Source organism: Aricia agestis, chromosome 21 (assembly GCF_905147365.1).
Source record: "Aricia agestis chromosome 21, ilAriAges1.1, whole genome shotgun sequence".
NCBI classification, from domain to species: Eukaryota; Metazoa; Arthropoda; class Insecta; order Lepidoptera; family Lycaenidae; genus Aricia; species Aricia agestis.
In genome coordinates this window covers 10,502,656-10,522,027 of record NC_056426.1, presented here as the reverse complement: position 1 = coordinate 10,522,027, position 19,372 = coordinate 10,502,656, and the positions used below count along the sequence as shown (strand labels likewise).

At 36.7% G+C, this 19,372-nt stretch overlaps 2 protein-coding genes across 4 annotated transcripts in view; one reads left to right on the top strand and one right to left on the bottom strand.

The window, feature by feature from the left end:
• Positions 1-19,372, top strand: part of LOC121737761 (complexin) — a 295,632-nt gene that overhangs the window by 220,020 nt on the left and 56,240 nt on the right. The gene's annotated exons all lie outside the window — the stretch shown is intronic.
• Positions 168-5,689, bottom strand: LOC121737758. The gene is made up of 2 exons (XM_042129448.1): positions 4,633-5,689; positions 168-283 (listed from the first exon to the last, which is right to left on the bottom strand). The coding sequence occupies exons 1-2, from the start codon at positions 5,488-5,490 to the stop codon at positions 200-202; spliced, it is 942 nt and encodes a 313-aa protein (XP_041985382.1). The 5' UTR covers positions 5,491-5,689; the 3' UTR covers positions 168-199.

The following is a 19,372-nucleotide window of genomic DNA, read 5'->3' as shown; positions in this document are numbered from 1 at the left end:
TACCTTCTAACATTTTTAAATATTAAATATTGTAAATATGTTCTGATTATTATTATTATAAGTAAGTATAACATTATTTTAAATTATATTTTATGACTAAGTAAGTATATTAAACGATTTTATAATTATTAATTATTATTTAAATAGGAACCAATCATTATTAAGAAAGTAATATTAATAAAGGTGTCATCACTGCAAGTCAGTTTTGTAACACTCGGCCATCCTGCACTTTGCTGTGTCCCACGGCAAATTGGTTGGTTTTCATTGCGTTATTCTTTTGTACCTGAAAGGAAATAAAAGGGGACAGTAACTGCACTAATAAAATAATATAGTGAACACAATAATTTTATAGGAATACAAAATAATATAGTGTTATTGTCATCAATACATCATCCAATATCCATGTTACGTTGAAGAATTAATTTTAATTAAATATAAGATTAAATCATAGCTCTCAAATCACACAGAAATAAGTTGATTATTGCATGTAAGTAATGTTTTGTTTTATGGTTTCAGGTCACACAGATCTAAATAATTTGTTAGATATTATTTTAGTATCACACAGATCTAATTGATTATTATTTATTAGATATTATTTTAGTAGTTTCACACAGATCTAATTTATTTATTAGATATTATTTTGGTATCACACAGATCTAATTGATTATTTATTAGTTATTTTATTTGTTTCGAGACACACAGATCTAGTCTAGTACTAGATATTATATTTAAGTTTTGTGTCACACAGATCTAGAATTTTCACTAGATATTATAGTCGACATCACACAGATACTTATTATTTTAGAATCACACAGATAAGTCTAAATATCCTTATATTATTATGCTTTAATTGGTAATAAGGCTGGAATTTAGTGAAAATGAAATTTAGAAAAAGAAAATTACGGAGAGAGTGTAAATTGACATTTAAATACACATATTATATTATTTTTAAGTTTTAACATAATAATTTTATTAATTACTATCTGCATAACAAACTTATTGACCAGATCACATTAGTGTGTAAAATAAATAAGTTCTACGCTTTAAACGAATGTTAAGGATTTAACATTTAAGTGTAATAATAAGTGTTTTATAAGTGTTTATACAACTATCACGTGATTTTTAACTTTCTAGCAAATCTATAAGGTCGTCCCTATCTACTTCCCTATCCGAATCGGTCGAACTATCTGAAATTGAGGATTGATAAGGGCGCAAGGCCTCTCCGGGTACCACAGCACTAAACTTTTTGTATCCTTTAATGCCTTTTATGCTGCTAATATGATAACGGTCAATAGAATGGTCAAACTTAGTTATTTTATAAGGGCCCGTATACTGACTGCCTAATTTTTTGGTGACACCCCCAGTGTTATCACGAGACGTCCCGCCTTTCCAAAGTACTAATTCGCCTAAATTGTATTTCCTACATTTTTTATGTTTTTTATCGTAGCGATTTTTCATAACCGTCATGTATTGATCAATTTTATTTTTGGCTTGGATCCTCCGATCCCCTAACCTCTGAACTAAATCTGGGTGATCAACACTAGTCGATGGGTAAGCAGGCAGAAGAGTGTTATTATGAGCGAACATTAAGCTGAAAGGAGTGCATCTAGTAACTGCATGTGGGGTGTTATTGATACCCCACACGACGTCAGATAATTTGTCGTCCCAGGTACACTCACTTTCCGCCGTAGTATTGAGTCCGTTAATAATGCTCCTGTTTACCCTCTCGACTTGGCCGTTAGAGCGTGGCGAGGCTATTGCATTTAAAACATGTTTAATCTGTTTTTCGACGACGAAATCTTTAAAATATCTACTCGTGAATGCTACGCCACGGTCCGTTATTATTCGGGATGGGTTTCCGAATATCGATATAATTTCGCGTAAATTTTTTATAGTCTCAACGGAACTAACACTACGCATGGGCCTAGCGAATACGAATTTGGTGAAAGAATCGATAACAACTAATATATAAATATTTCCATTACGGGATTTAAGAAAGGGACCCAAATGATCGGCGTGTAACGTGTGCATGGGTACGCTAGGCTTCTCTATAGGGTGCAGCTCGCCCTCAGTTTTACCGTAGTTTCCTTTGGCATAAGCACACTGTAAACAAGCCTTAACGTACTTTTTTATAAATCGAGTCATTCCCGAAAACCAGAATTGCGACTTAATAAGTTTTTCACATTTATCGAACCCCAAGTGGCCCGCTTGATCGTGATATTTTTGTAACAGGCTCCATTTCGAAAGCTTAGGTATCACAAATCTATTCCCGTAGAGGGTTTTACGAAATAAACGGCCGTCTAAAACTACGAAGTTATTTTTAATGTCCGAATTTTGAGTGTCCTCGCCGAGTTGTTTAATAATATGTTGTATATTGTCATCCTGTAGTTGCAAAGTTATAAGCCAATCGTCTTTATCAATGCTAAGAACTGAAACTGTATGTAAAGGATTGCGACTAAGGGCGTCGACGTGTCGCATGCGCTCCCCGGAACGATATTCTATCGCGATATCAAAATCTTGGATCGTGAGCCACCAACGAGCGATACGTGGAACGAGATCCTTTTTTGTGAGCGTGTTACGTAAAGCTGCACAATCAGTAATAACCGTGACGGGTATGCCAGTGAGGTATATCCGAAAACGTTTTAAGGACTCTACGACTGCCAGGGTCTCTAGCTCGTAGCTGTGGTAATACTGTTCCTCCCTTGAAGTAACACGGCTAAAGTAAGCTATTGGTTTTAGAGTATTGTCATTTTGGTACTGTAACATAATTCCTCCTAGACCTAACTTACTAGCATCCGTATGTAGCTCCGTTTTAGCACGTTGATTATAAATTGCCAGTACTGGCCTTTCAGTTAAAGCTGCCTTGAGATTTTCGAAAGATCGTTCCTGTTCGGGGCCCCACTCCCAGTTAACAGACTTTTTAGTGAGAACAGTAAGCGGACGAGCTATTTCGGCAAAGCCACGCACGAATTTTCGGAAATAGGAAGCGAGTCCAATGAATTGTCTAACCTCGTGTACGTTACGAGGACGCCTAAACTGCGACACACTTTCGATTTTAGCTAATCCTGGACGCACGGAGCCGGCAGTCACTTCGTGTCCTAAGTAGTTTATACTATTTTGCAGAAAGGAACATTTCTGTAAATTAAGTTTTAAGTTGGCACGGTCTAGAAGTTCGAGAACCTGCTGAAGTAAATCGATGCCCTCATCTATACTCACCGAAGGTATTGTCAAATCGTCCAAATAAATTGCTAATTTATTGTTTAAAGGTTGCAATGCCTTTTGGATGAGACGAGAAAACACGGCGGGGGCGTTGGCCAGACCAAACGGCATCCGAAGGAATTCGTACTGCCCTGTCGATGTAACGAATGCAGTCTTATGTATAGAGTCGTCAGACATTCTAACTTGATAATAACTTTGCGCTAAGTCTAAAACAGTGAACTGCATTTTCCCTGAAAGCCGATTGATCTGGTCATCGATATGTGGAAGTGGGTATCGATCCTTAATGGTCTGGTTGTTGAGAGCGCGGTAATCGATACATAAGCGGTAATCGCCCCCCTTTTTTTTTACCAATATTACAGGACTAGCATAATCCGAGTTTGATTCGCGAACTATTCCCGCTGAAATCAGTTCACTTATCTTTTCTTCGACCATACCCGCCTCCTTATATGACATTCTATACGGTTTCCTGTGTACCGGTACATCAGTTTTAGTATGAATACGCATCTCTAATAAACTAGTGCATCCTAGCTGATCACTACATCCTGCAAATGCCGTATTATATTGGTTCAACAAATCCAATAACCTACTACAATAAAATTCACCAATATCCCCAACCCTTATATCCGAAATGTCTATTGGTTTTGTTTGAACCGTATTTGAATCACTGCTAATTTGGCTATTCGAAAATAACATTACATCGGTCACGTCGAAAATGTCAGCCCTTGTGAGTAATTTACCCTTTTGAAAATAAATACACGTATCGCCTAAATTAGTTATTTGTAATGTATAGTCACCGAATTTTAAAATCGATTGCGGTATATAATACGATACATTGTCAAAATCGAAAATAATAGTCCGCGTCACGAGTAAACTGCTACTGTCTAAGTTATGTGTAACACAAACGTTAATTAAACGGGTATCCCCGGGCTGTAATTCAAGATCGTTCACTAAATACAAAGGGATTCTTTCTACAAAATCGTTAGAGCATAAATTAATATCGGATAAAAAGTGGGTACTATGAAAATTGCTATTTATGTTCGGTACTAACATAACAGTTTTATAGTTGGCTATGAGTGTTAAATCTGGATGTTTTAATATAGGGCTACCAATTATCATATTTAAATCCTTAAGATCCGTGTCGGTCACTTCAGCCTCGCTATTTACACTAATGCTATCTATACTTATAGTGAATTTTACATTACCTAGTGACGTAATATACAAACCACCAAAACCTCTCATTAACAAGTTTGATTTAAAAATATTTAACTTCAATTGCTTAACTGTCTCTAACGTTAGAATATTAACTTTACTTCCTGTGTCGATATAACCTAATAATGCTACTCCGTCGACCATAATCTTTTTCTTATAAATATCTGATAGAATTTCGTAACTGTTATAATTAATCTTACATACCTGCACACTGCCGCGCTGGTCTTGTGATGCGTACCGTCGGAGCGCGTCGTCCGTCGCCCCAGCAGCATACCAGCAGGCACCGGAACTGTGGCCCAAGCGTTGACAGATCTGGCAGCGAGTGATGCGACAGTCCCTGGCTTCGTGACCGGTTTTGCGACAGTTGTAGCAAGTTTTTGGCAAAACGGTCCCACGACGCCAGCTCGACGTTTGCTCCGCCATTTTTGTACCAACGGCTTTGTAGTTTTCGAGCGATGATAGGAACCCGAAATATAGCTGTTCTGGTGTTTCGCAATTGTAGGCCTTCGCATTCGGTCGCAATTCAACGGGCAACCCACGAATAAGACACGAGGTAGCCGCGTCGCCCTTCAGCCCACACTTCTTGATCAAGGACATCTTTTCATGGAAGTACCTCGTCATGGTTTCGTCGTTGTTCTTCACCCTCGCTAGCATTTCTTCCAGCTGATCGACGTAATCCGTGGAGCGTGGGAAGGCGCACGTTAGATTTTGCTTCCACTGCGACCACGTGGCCGTGTAGTCCTCCAATTCGTCGTACCACTCCCTCGCAGCACCACGAAGGCGAATTTGCATCACGAAGATACGATCTTTCTCGTCCCAGGAATACATATCTCCGAGCTGGTCAATCTTACTTAGCCAGCCCTTTACATTTGTCGTTTTCTTACCTGGGTCGAGTTCTGGTATGACTTCCGCTTCGAGATGGTTAATTCTCCTCTTCTTGCTTGTAACCAGTGGACGTGGAGAGGGACAGGTCTCACTACCTTCGTTTGCCTCTTCATCAGATGATGTCTCGACGGGTTTCGGCCTCTTCTTTCCCAAGCCACAGCGATATGGACCCATCATGGTGTTGGAAAGGAAAAAAAAATTTGGTCTTCGTCCCACCTGATCCCACTTCTGAGATGAAACAGGAGTCAGGTCAGCAGCAGCAGCGGTATAATTTAAAAATAGACTTAGTGATATCGCTTTTATTGGTCAGCTTTCACAAACAGAGTGAACCCCTTTTTTCCGTTACCACCCTATTTATACATTTTATGATTAAGTATTAATTATTAACTACCTTCTAACATTTTTAAATATTAAATATTGTAAATATGTTCTGATTATTATTATTATAAGTAAGTATAACATTATTTTAAATTATATTTTATGACTAAGTAAGTATATTAAACGATTTTATAATTATTAATTATTATTTAAATAGGAACCAATCATTATTAAGAAAGTAATATTAATAAAGGTGTCATCACTGCAAGTCAGTTTTGTAACAATATAAGCAATTTTAACTAACATTAAGAAAGAGGAACAAAATAAGAAAACGAGTGTATGAGCAAAGTTTGCAGCAAATCGTCAATGCTAATGTCAAAATTAATTGATGCTTGTGTTTTAAAAACTCCGTACAAATATTGTCAAAACCTTCATTTAACTAAAGTTAAGGGGGCGACTAACCCAAAATTTTCGATTTTATAAATTATTTTTATACTTGAAAATAAGCCCCGAATAATTGTTTCATTTTCCAAAATTAGATACTAGATTATATTTCCAAGAATTCGATCTGAGCAAAAACACGATGTCTTAAAATTTTCTCGATAGAAAAAATCACAAAAATGCATCTATTTTTCACGAATTTTTCATTTATTGCCATAACCGTGCATTGAACTAAGTTAATATTTTAACACATTGTATAAAATTCTATCAATGAGAAACCGACCTAGCGGATTTTTAAAATGTTGTATATTTATCGAGTTATTAAGAAAAAAATAATTTGGCGATGAATCCGCGTCATCCTTTTTCACCTGGCATATGAAAGACGGCCGTGAATGTAAAGAGAGAAGGACGATGTTTGATTTTTTGGGTTAGTCGCCCTCTTAAGTAGTCATATAAATATGTCATCTGTAAGCAGTTTTAATAGTGTTTAAATACATTTTCATTTATCTTCACTCTTAACTCTAATATACTGGAAAACACATTGCATTGTCTTCATATTATTCTCTATGGTCCACACCACGAAGTCTGTCACAAAGCTTAACAAAAGACTCGTCTTCTGTCTCGGACCATAGTGCCCATGTAATCCTATCAATCTATTTAAGACTCGAGTCTCGACCCATCCATAATGTAACCTCCTCGCATATGTATGACGGACCACAATTAATATGGATCAACCTCCGCCCGCTCCTGCTAGCCCGGTGTAAATGTACGATGCGGGAATATTCACGTATTTTTCAAGGAAACCGTTGGAACAATCGACTGAGGTCAGAGAACTTAAACCGCTGAACCGATTTTAACGTTAAGTATGGAGATAGGTATAATATAAAATAACAACCTGTTGCACTCCAGCAAGGCTTTATTTGAACGTGGCGAGAAAAGGAACTAAACGCTTCTATCATAGAAAAACGTCATTTTTGACATGTGTTTGACAGTTCTCCTTTACCAGTAGCGCTGCCGTCAATGTCACCCACGTTTAAATAAAGCCTTGTCGAACTGTACGGCTCGAATAGAACTTCCTTTTTTATGTCGTTTAAAAATAAACTTCAACAGCCACGAAAATATAAAGATACCAAAGTTGAGGACAAAATCCTAAAGTTAAGTTTAACAAGGCACTAAGGCCCGATTCGACCAAACTTGAAGTTACACGAGTATAACTATCATGAGAATAATTTTACTCCTTTAATTTACTCTAGGATATTATCGTTTGCATTTTACCAAGTTACTCAAAGAGTATGAAATAAAATGTCAATTATAGTTCACAATGACACCGACCGTGTCAGTTGACACCCTGTTGTGCAACTATTCTCAGTTTAATATTTACTCCACCAAAATAGCCCGTGTAAATATTTACCTCATTCTTGGATTAGAAGTTGGAAAAACGCAAAACCAGCTTACTCTTAGATTAGGAGACAGTTATACTCGAGTAAAATTTTACTCCGGGTTGGTCGAATCCGCCCTAAATCAAAGAGCGTTTGATCCGCTAAGCTTTCATCTTTATTTATCGAGTATTGCTTCCTTCCTGTAATATCTCATACCTTCATACATCATGTGAGCCTGGTAGCTGGAGGTTTTATCATACAGTTTATCTATACTATAAATATAATAAAGAAAGTATGCATGTCTGTCTGTTACCTCTTGCCCAAACCGCTGAACCGATTTTGCTGAAAATTTTATGGACATACTTTGAGTCCCGGGAAAGGACATAGGATAGTTTTTTTTTGGCAAAAATGTACGGTCTCTATGAAAATCGCGATCTAATTTCGACTGCGTTGCAGGCGTTTTTAAAACATAGCAAATTATCCTCTCATCTGTCAAGGCGCCCAAAATGGGCGTCGTCATAATACGACCTATAAATAAACAATAAATAAATAAAAAATAAATAAACGTAAATTATAAAACAAGCTGTTATTTTATGTTGTGACCAAGATATAAATTATACTTTTTAATGAACAGAAAATATCATTTTCGCGCTGAGGAAAACCCTATATTAATGCTATTAGTACAAGAAATTTGTAATATATTTCTAAAATTCCACGCTACAACATTACACTCGGAAATATATTTGAAATAACTTAATAAATACAATACTTGAAAGCCTGAAATACAATTTTTCCGTGCGTCATGCAAAAATAGCTCTTACAATACTCGCAATAAGAGCCATTATAGAACCACTCGTGTAACCTCAATCGCGGAGTTGAGCGAGCGAAATTGGCACTTACGCATATAGACATAAGAGCTGTATTAGGTCTGTCAGGGGCACAATACCACATATAATTGATGACTTGCGTTTGATAGAATGAGTGCGCAGTTCATTATATACCGTGATTAGGGGGCAAAAGGGGGTGAAAAGGGGGGAGAAACGGAGCAAAAGGGGGTAGAAAGGCGGAATAGTTGAGAAATGATTTCATAACATTAAAATATGTGCCACGTGACTTATGGTACCCTAGTAGCCTAGTTATTTCTGCACTAAATTTTCTTATAGTACTTTTACTAACACCTGCTTGAGGGAACTTGTGACATTTGACGACCTTTGTGGCTCAGTGGTGAGCGCGTTGGTAGCTCAAGCCGGGCGCGCGGGTTCGAATCCCGCCGACGGAACAAAAAAAAAGTTTTCAATGTTCGTGGGTCATGGATGTGTATTAAATATGTGTATCATATAATAAAAATCTTAAATATATGTATAGTATAAAAGTATTAAATATATTTCCGTTGTCTGGTACCTGTAACACAAGTCCTTCAGGTACTTAGCACGGGGCCAGACTGACGTGGTGTGAAGCGTCCCTAATAGATATTATTATTATTATTTGGGGAATGCCGATTGGTGTAGATGCAAACCAGCAAATAAAGCAACCAGATTTCGGCCACGCGCCAAAATCACCTACGTTGCAAAATATATCCATACTAATATTATAAATGCGAAAGTATCTCTGTCTGTCTGTCTGTCTGTCTTGCTTTCACGCCAAAACTACTGAACCGATTGCAATGAAATTTTGTATACAGTTATTCTAGAGTCTGAGAAAGGACATAGGCTACATTTTGATGTGGGAAAATATCTTATTTCCATGAAAATATCGATGAAAATGAATTCGCATTGCGCGTGGCCAGCGCTCATCCCGGGGGTCCTGGGTTCGAGTCCCGCAGGCGGAACAAAAAGATTTCAATGTTCCTGGGTCTTGGATGTGTATTAAAATAAAATTTCAAAAATCCTAAACATATTTTATGTATAATACTAGCTTTTGCCCGCGACTTCATCCGCGTGGACTTTAGTTTATAGCGCGCGGTGTCAACAAAATTTGTGTCAAATTTAAAAACTTTTTAAAACCCTGGTAAGTGGTACCCCTCTTAGGGCCGCGCTACACCGGAATGGCAGCGCTGAAAGTGCTCGCCTCGCCGCTGCCATTCCGGTGTAGCGCGGCCCTTATTAATCAAAACAGCTGTGCAGTGTGCACATAATCTATACTAATATTATAAATGCGAAAGTATCTCTGTCTGTCAGTCTCGCTTTCACGCCAAACGCCAAAACTACCGAACCGATTGTAATGAAATTTTGTATACAGATAGTCTAAAGCCTGAGAAAGGACATAGGCTACTTTTTTACTGGAAAAAAGGGTTGTAAGGGGGTGAAAATGCATAAATTTGTTCAAATTAAGTTAGTTCCAACAATTCATAATATATGGCGCCGTGCGTCTTCTACATCGCGCTGACGCTTGCTCAAAAGTCTTTCTATAAGACGTGGTATCATCTTACATTTAAGTTTCGATTTTTTTCGATTGTTATATTTATTCTACGGTATTAAATAACTCAGTACTTTATCTGTGCAGTGACGTAACCTTAAACCTATCAATGATAAATAGTTTATGGGTAAAGTTTTGTAATTGGGGGCTAAAAAAGCTTTAAAATTTGGCATCAAATATAAAGTTTATTATAAAAAATGAAATACTTATTGTGTGCACACTGGACAGCTGTATTGATTTAAGGGGTACCAGGGTTTTTTTATAAAAGCTTTTGACACCAATTTTGTTGACATCGCGCTTTATAAACTGAAGTCCACGCGGACGAAGTCGCGGGCAACAGCTAGTAAAAAAATAAAGCTAATCCAATCCATAGACTTAATAATGATCCAATCCAATCTAGAGTTCGACAAGGCTGTTTATGAACGTGGCGAGAAAAGGAACTAACGATTCTATCATACAAAAACGTCATTTTTGACAGTTCTCCTTTACCAGCAGCGCACATTGACTGACATTGACACATTCAATTAAAGCCTTGTAGAACTGTATACAATACTAATTGTACTCTATTATGTGACAATACGTTAATGCATAGATGTGTCATGTGACTGCTGTGACTGTCTATATAATGTTAACTCCTTACACCCAAACTGCTCAACCGATTTTGTTTAAATTTTGTTTAGAGATGCTTCGAGACCCGAGAAAGGACATAGAACACTTATTATTTTTTATCCCGGAAAAATGTACGGGTACTCGCGTGATAAACGAACGTTTATCATCTAGTTATATTATAATATTTTTCACATAGCAAACTATGAGTTGGAAGAGCCGCCTCATATATTATGATATCGGTAGTTAATTACACATTATTCTTAAGCCCGCGTCATTTATCTCAAAGGGTTGCCCCCTCAGGGTCGGATACACATAATGGACACTCCATCAGCAATGATTTATTATACTGTCAACTTATACGAGTATTATTGTACTATAATAAATAGTTTGGTGGAAGCAAAATCAATTTTACTTTTGCTTTGTCTTGAATGTGACTTTGACCGACTGTGTAAATATAGTTTTAGTAGCTAGTTAGTAGATATTATATTATAGTTTAAGTGTTAGCTACTCCTAATACAAAATCTGCAGATTAAACGTAACTAAGTAACAACAGACTTGCTTCTGGATATCTAGTAACCGTATAACATTTTCATTACAAAAAAATCCTCTACGACAGCGGTTCTCAACTATTTTGGTGGCGAAAACCTTTTAAGAATTGTCATTTTGATTTTGATTGACCCTTTGAATGAATTGTCTCAAATCTCAATGCTGCGGGGCTAGAATGGTCACATTTAGCAATTCCTCTCAATTAATTCAGCAAATTAATTGTCAAAACTGTCAAACTGACAAATGTCAAATTAGAACGAATTACTAGACATGAATTGCAAGCAGAGTGGCCATTTTGCGAATTTAAAAAATGAATCATATTATGATTCATAACATGATTCTCCAAAGCGACCATTTTAGCCAGATGTAACCAGTGTAAAGCTCTCAAGACTCAAGCTCATAACATTAGAAAAGCAGTTTAGGCTAATTCTATGTTGTAGACAACAAAGCAAGGAAATATACATACACTCGAATAATAATAATATAATATTATAATATCTGGACGCTTCACACCACGTCGGTCTGGCCCCGTGCTAAGTACCTGAAGGACTTGTGTTACGGCAGGGCCGTCTCTAGCCCATGTGGTGCCCGTGTGCAAACATTACCCTAGCGCCCTCTAACAAGCGCGCACGCGGTTAAAATGAAATGGGTGCAAAGTAAAAGTACAGTTTTTCCGGCCCCTTAAGGGTGAGGACTCTAAGCGGTGGCTTTTTTCTTTCCACCAGACGAACTATAACAGCACATCAAGTTACCACATAGGTACTGTCAAATTTCTCCAATATAAAATAGATAACAAACTCCATTGTTATTTGTTTGTAGATTGAAGTTTTTTTCGGTTTTGACCATGATGTGCTCTTGAGTCTTGACTGACCCTAACCCCAAAACGTCAATTTTATATCGCTTAAGTACTTCAATTTTACTTTAAATTTCATGTTCTATACTTATTAAACATCACATCATCACAACATCGGTATTAATTCGATTTCATTGAAGAGCTCTAACTTCTCTACATCCGAAGAGCCAGCATGGCACAGTTTGTTTTCTAAATTAGAACACTGGGCTTTTTTGTATCTAAATCCAAATCCTCCCACTACCTATTTTTTTAAAACGAGCGATAGGACACTCACTATTACACCAAATAATATAATCTTCATTTATGTGTTTTAAGGTTCATTTCACGTTGAAAAATAAAGATTATAATATTTATATTGTAAAAGCCGAGCCGCTCATGGCGCGCCTTGCCTTGCTTTGCTGTAATTCTACAAATATAAGAAGAGCTTCATATTACACAAAAATGTTTGCAAACTGGAGTTCTTTTTACGTTGGTCAATAAAGCGTGGGCCGTGGCGGCCGGCCAGTGCGGGCACGCGCCGAGTGCGTACGGCGCTCGGCGCCCCTAGGACCGCATCGCCCGTGTGCACCGCACACATTGCACCTAAGGGAAAGACGCCCCTGTGTTACGGGTACCAGACAAAGGAAATATATTTAATGCTTTTGTACTATACTATATACATATTATATTTAAGATTTTTAGTATAATATTATGATACACATATTTTTAATAATACACATCCATGACCCAGGAACTTTTTGTTCCGTCGGCGGGATTCAAACCCGCGATCCCCGGCTTGAGCTACCAACTGACAGAGATCGTCGAATGAATAAAAGTATAACATTTAGTTCCACAATATTCTATAAAATAAATAAATTATGAAAAAACTACAGAAATACAATCAATATGACCACAATATCGTGGAAAGCTTTTAGCGTATGAAAAACTCGCGCTCGCAGAACAAGTAGTTATTTTTAGCGGTGGTTTTGTCAATTTTGTGTATAAAAAGTATATATAGATTTATACTTTTTCAGTAGTTAAGGTGCATTACGCAAAAATTACTGTACCGATTTTGAACTTTTCTTCAATAGAATGATACATTTTTCCCATGATACGTTATTATAGGCTGCTTTTCATCATTATTGTCACGTCATCTTTTTTTGTTTCGACGCCCGAAGATTAACTATTATTATAATTGAGCACGGGTCAGCTATAACTACTATTAATATTCAAAAATGGAAAACAATGTTTGTTGCTTTACATCAAATAGTTTCCAAAACAATAAATTTTCATACTGAACAGAAAAATGCATGGAAATTGTCATTGCGAACTTTACTTATCTAGTTAGATTTCTTAAATCCTTCCAAAAGAAATTAAAAGGCAAGCAATTCTTTTAATGTTTCGAGTATCCATGGACGGCGGTAGTTGCTTTCTATCAGGTGACCGCTCATTTGCCCCCCTTTTTTATGAGCCTATGCTGTCCCACTGCTGAGCGAAGGCCTCCCCCAAGGTACCTCCTCCACCTGGCTTGTATGCGTCAAGTTCATCGCGCCATCTTTTTTGCCCCCTTATTTTATTTATAAAAAATTAAGCCAGAAATTCCTTTCTATCATTAATTTTATTATATAAAGATATTCACCCTCAAACTATTAAAATAGTTAACTAGTAAAGCTACTAAATGCTAAGTCACTGCATGTCGTTATGTCGACACACTACGTTAGTCGCAACTCGCAGTTAAAACAATGTTACTTATATTTTATGTTGTCATTCTATGAAGATTACATTATAATTACGTTCTACAACATAGTTTATAATAATAACTAGCTGTCCCGGCAAACCTTGCTTTGCCATAATATAAATCAAGTATTTCGCCCTTATTATTTTATTGAAGTGACATGTTACCATGACAACGTCCATCGCTATCCCGTCGCATAAACAATTTTCGCCGTCAGTCTCGAGTTGTAATAATTTACTATTATTTATTCAATAAATGCACTTATCAATATTAAAAGTACCCAGTAACCGATTCTCAGATCCACTGAATACGAGTATGCATAAAAAAAGTTTCGGAGGTGTACGCGGCCTAACATTGTGACACGAGAATTTTATATATAAGATATTATGAGCATAAAACTCTAACCCCACTATTTTGTACTAAACGCTAGATGACCAGGTAAACTTCGTAAATTCCCGCCTAATATAAACTGTCGCTGGACTTCCCCGAATATTTCAACACTAAAATCAGCAAAATTGGTTGAGCCGTTCTCGAGTTATAATAGCCAGAGTAACTAAATTTAAAGCTCATTTTACTATACCAAAAAATGTAATTGAACCTTCAGAAATCGTTTTAATAAAGTAATCTATTCCACGAGTAGATGTTTCTCGCAAAATCATTGTGCAGATATTCGTTTATCGCGCAGAAAAATTAGTTTTTTTCGGGATAAAATAACATTATTTTATGTATGTCCTTTTCAGGGACTTAAGTGACTTAAATTTCTATTAAAAGGGCAGAGATAATAGACCGATACTTTCTTATTATTTGGAATAAGAAATTTGATTACAATATTATTATTTTTTTACATAATACCTTACAAATAACTAAGGATATTTCTTATTGTAATCAAATAACCTAAAACACAGGTAGCTTAAACCGATGAGAACACCAATTCATTGTAGCGGTCAGCACCCCCTATCAGCATAACCGATGGGCTCCGTAAATCACCCCCCCCCCCCCCCCCCCGGCGAGGGGAAGATGGACAAGCGTCAGTCAGTGTGAAAAATACTTATAAATATACATTGCGGTGTGAACAACGTAAGAAAGATTTCGTTTTATCGGATTTGGTTTAATGGGGTTATATCTTTTTTACCTGAAAAGGAATTTTCTTTCCCAAGAATTCTCGTGTCACAGTATTTGTGTGCGAACTCCTCCAAAACGGCTCAACCGATGTTAATGAAATTTTGTTTGTACATTCGTTAGGCATGAGAATAGGTTTTTACCTACTTTGCATATTGATACTAGAAATAATTTATATGGCAAAACTACCGTCTGCCGGGTCAGCTAGTATTGTTATAGATTTCTTGGTAAAGGCTGCATTTTCAGATTTGGGTTTTCGAGTAAAGTCTGGCTAGGTTTCGCCTCAAGGGAACTGTAGTTTAGAATATTCTTTCTTCCTTTTTAACTGCGAGCAACACGTTCATTTCCTGATAAGGAGTTTTTATAAAAATCACTAAAAAAATTGCTCTTTCAGCAACGCTGCTTTCACAAGAAACTATTTACAAGAAACACTTACGCACAATATTATAATTTATAATTATCATTTCTTTATGTTACACTCAGTTGAAAGCTTTTCATTATTTAGGTCAGCATTTACATGTTATCATGGCATGATGGTAGATGTCTAGTCCAGTCCTGGCTCTATGATAATATGACGACTCAAGCTTAGCTGGTCAAAAGATTACTGAATTAAGCCGAAAGATTAAATTACACAATAGGATTGTCGTTATATATTATCATATGATGTGTAAAATATGCAGTTGAAAGCTGAATGAATGTTAATTATGTATTAACAGCAGATAATTTTTATTGATTTTCCCATGGCAATAAGACATTTTTCCAAAGTAAAATGTAATTTATGTGTTAATCCTGGGTGTCAGCTAACTGCATGTCAAATTTTATCGAAATCGCGTGTAAAGAAGTAACAAACATACGCACTCACAAACTTTCGCCTTTATAATATTGTCCTTCGATCTACATAGGCGCGGTGTATAAAGTTTTTGTTACAAAAATTTTTGCCTTTTTCTGATGCGTTGAAAAAGTAGCTTGACAGATAACGACAAAACATTGTACTGATCCAAATCCATTTTCTGTCAAACTTTTCGTTAAATCAAAATTAAGTGATCATTAAAAGTCTCTGATTGCGGCAAGAAAACCGAGACACTGGGAACGCATAAAAAGAAAGAGGTTTATACAATTAACACTTAAGTATCACTCAACTCAACTTAATCCCAATAAACGCCACTCTCCATTTGTAACTGGACACGATTGACGTTCTCTCTCCCTCTCTCTCTTGAGATAATCTCTCTCGCACTGGAGAGCCTTAATAAACAAACCAGCAAACGCTTTTACGGCGTCTTGTATATAAATTAACTGGGGTGATGCGAGCGGCGCAAGGTATGAGGGCCAGCGATTGTAAAAAAATCGAAGACTATTTACTAGCTCTTAAGTTCTTAGGGAAATATCTAAGTAATTCAACAAAAATATGTAACATTTGAATTAAACCTTAGATTTCCTAATTATAGTCTTTATTCTTTATTTAAATTCTTCATTCTTTATAGAAAATGATGACGATAGTTATTTAGAGCTGTTACTCCTACGGTTTAAAATAGTGCGTTTGTCTACTGCTGCGACTGCGCAATTATCCCACAAGAACCATACTAAATTTCTTTATAGTTAAAAAAATAATACAAACCCTTCTTCTTCTTCTTCTTCTTTTGGCTTAAGCCTCCCCATTTAGGAGTTGCCAGCGTCAGAGTTGAGGCGAAAAATGTGAACAGTTATAACTTATAACGTAAACTGATTGCAATGCAGTGGGCACGGGTGATGACTTCATGCGACCATGCAAATACAAGATATAATAATGAAACAGAAAAAACCAGAAAAGCAAATATGTACAGCAAAATATTGTTTCTTAGCCTTTAAAGATACACAGAGTACATAAACATAAATACAATATAAATATATTAAATATAAAAGGAAGAGAATTCATACTACAACTAGAGCCTAATGTGATTATGAGCGATGAACGAGTATAAGATGTCTATAAATGGAGAATATACTAACGATAAAATAGATTTAAGATTAATGGGACGAGGAATATTAGAAGGAAGGTAATCGTACAATGAAAGGTTGTTTTCGCAAGCAAGAAATATATGGTCTGGAGAGCCTTCATCCAAGCCACATTCACACAATGAGCTATCCCTCACCCTTTTTTTAGCTAGAAATACCGGGTTACACGAGTGACCCAGACGTAGCCGACAGATAGTAGAGCAAACAGGCTTATTAGCTTTCAAATATTAAAAAAACCACGGTCGACTAGGTACTGAATCCTGAATTTCAGCGTAAAAACGTCCTTTATTCCTACTCGACTCAGTCCAAATGGTATTCCACTCCAGAGTCAAATGCGACTTGGCCAGAGGAAGAAGATCCTGACAAAAATTTTTGAAATTACTTAAACCACCAGACTTTGCAGCTTCTTTGGCATATAGATCCACACATTCATTTCCTATAATCCCGCTATGACCTGTATATTGCTACAATAGGATTTAAATAGTAACCCCCTAATTTTAAAAATTAAAGGGAATTTAAATTTACTTCTAAAGGGGTTTGACAAAATCGCTTCCAGGGAACTTTTACAATCGGACATAATAATTGCCTTATTTAGTTTGTACGATTCCACAAAGGAAATCGCTTCAAAAATCGCTAGAGATTCTGCATTAAAAACTGAAGAAAATGAAGGCTATTTATTATTAAGGACAACATTAAATTTTGGAATCCAAACGGCACTACCTACACAAGAAGTATCGGATAATTTGGAAGCGTCCGTAAAAATCAACGTCCAATCTTTAAATTTATCACTTATTACAGCATTAAACTGATTATTAGAAACAGGGGAACCTTTCACTATGGGTAAATTTAAAATAATATTGGGAGAAAACACAAGGGAGGAAAAAGAAGCTTCAAATAGCGGATTAATTGAAAATTGAGTCCTGTGGCCCAATTTTCATGGAAGAGAAGCTATCTTTTGATAGCTCTTCACAACACAAGGTAAATTTTTATGCGTCCAATAACTGCTGGTTGAAAATTGTGAAAGAGAAAACAGCTTATTAATAAGAGGGTGACGAGACCACTGGTAGACCTTAAATATAAACCTGTCCGACAAATACTGTCGGCATAGGGACAAAGGAGGCTCCGCACATTCCACTTGAAGCGCATTAATAGAGGAAGACTTCATTGCACCTCTATGACTACCCGTAAATATTTTGCCTGCAGCTTATCACACATTTTTAAACTAGATTTGCTACATGGCTCCAATAAAAAGGACGCATAATCCAAGTGGCTACGAATTAAAGCATTGTACATTAACCTTTGGACGTTGATATTGTATAGAAGTGGGCTAAGGACAGAACCTTGAGGAAGACCTTTCCAAACATACCTTGGAGGGACGGATATATTCTTATATTGCACCTTAACAGTCCTAGACGATAGATAGTTACAAATATAATTAACAATTTTTCTTGATACATCTAATCTGAGTAATTTATGTCTAAGAACGGGGAGGAGGACATTATCATAAGCTGACTGTATGTCTACAAAGACACCTACCACTGCCTCATTTTTAGAAAATGCCAAACGGACATCGGTCACAAAAGTTGCCAGACAGTCTGCAGTACTTAAGTTTTTCCGAAAGCCAAACTGATTATATGGAAGAATATTTTTACCCTCCACAAACCATTCCAATCTTTTTTTAATGAGATGCTCCAAAATTTTCGAAAGGGTGCAGGACAAGGCAATAGGACGGTATGACGATGGGATACCGTCAGGTTTACCGGGTTTCAGAATTGGGAAAATAACTTGAGTCTTCCACTCTTGTGGAGGAATACCTGTCTGAAATATTACATTGAGAGCCTCAAAAAGAATTGTTTGCATTGTAGTTCCGCTTTTAACAATAAATGAGTACGGTATCCCATCAACACCGGGGGCAGAGTCCCTCAGGGCTTCCAATACCAACTGAAATTCCTCCCATGAAAATGGAGCATCTAGGTCACTAGTGACAGTACCAGAATTTTCATATACCATTAATTCCTCCTGTAGAGGGGCTGAAGGAGGAGCCAACCTTTTTGCAAAGGAATCAAACCAACACGAAGGGTCACTATTAGAATCCCGGATCTCACAAGAAAATGACCCTCGATATCTTTTTATTTTTTGCCATACCAGAGAAGGGTGAGATTGGGGGGATAAACTTTCACAAAAAAGTTGCCACCCAAGTCTTTTTTTCTTAGAGAAAAGTCTCTTAGCCTGAGCAGCAATTTTTTTATACGTAAGAAAGTTTGACATAGTCATTGATAATGAGTAGGCTCGTTCTGCCTCTTTTCTTTTTTTACAGATCTCTGTACACTCCGCATCCCACCAAGGAGGAGACGGCATTCTAAATGGGCCAAGCTTTTTGACGGGGAAAGATTTTTCAGCGCTTCGTAATAAAGCCAACTTAATGAACGGGTAAACATCATAAATGTTATCCGTTGTAATCTGAGGAATAGATTGAAACTCCTCATCCGTTGCAACAGAATACAGATCCCAATCAGCATTTGCCAGGTTAAATTTCTGTCTTGTCAACGGAACAAGGTCCATTGGAGTTTTGAAAATATATAACAATTGGAAAATGATCACTTCTATAAGAGTTAGAAAGAATAGACCAAGAGCACTGCAAAGAAAGAGCAGAAGAAACAAATGACAAATCGA

What these genes read in the sequence shown, in the direction of transcription:
- LOC121737758 (XM_042129448.1), bottom strand. Translation starts at nt 5,490, where the DNA reads ATGATGGGTCCATATCGCTGTGGCTTGGGAAAGAAGAGGCCGAAACCC. An exon ending in ACCAGCGCGGCAGTGTGCAG is followed by an intron (nt 284 to 4,632) that starts GTATGTAAGATT and finishes ATTTCCTTTCAG; the next exon opens with GTACAAAAGAATAACGCAAT.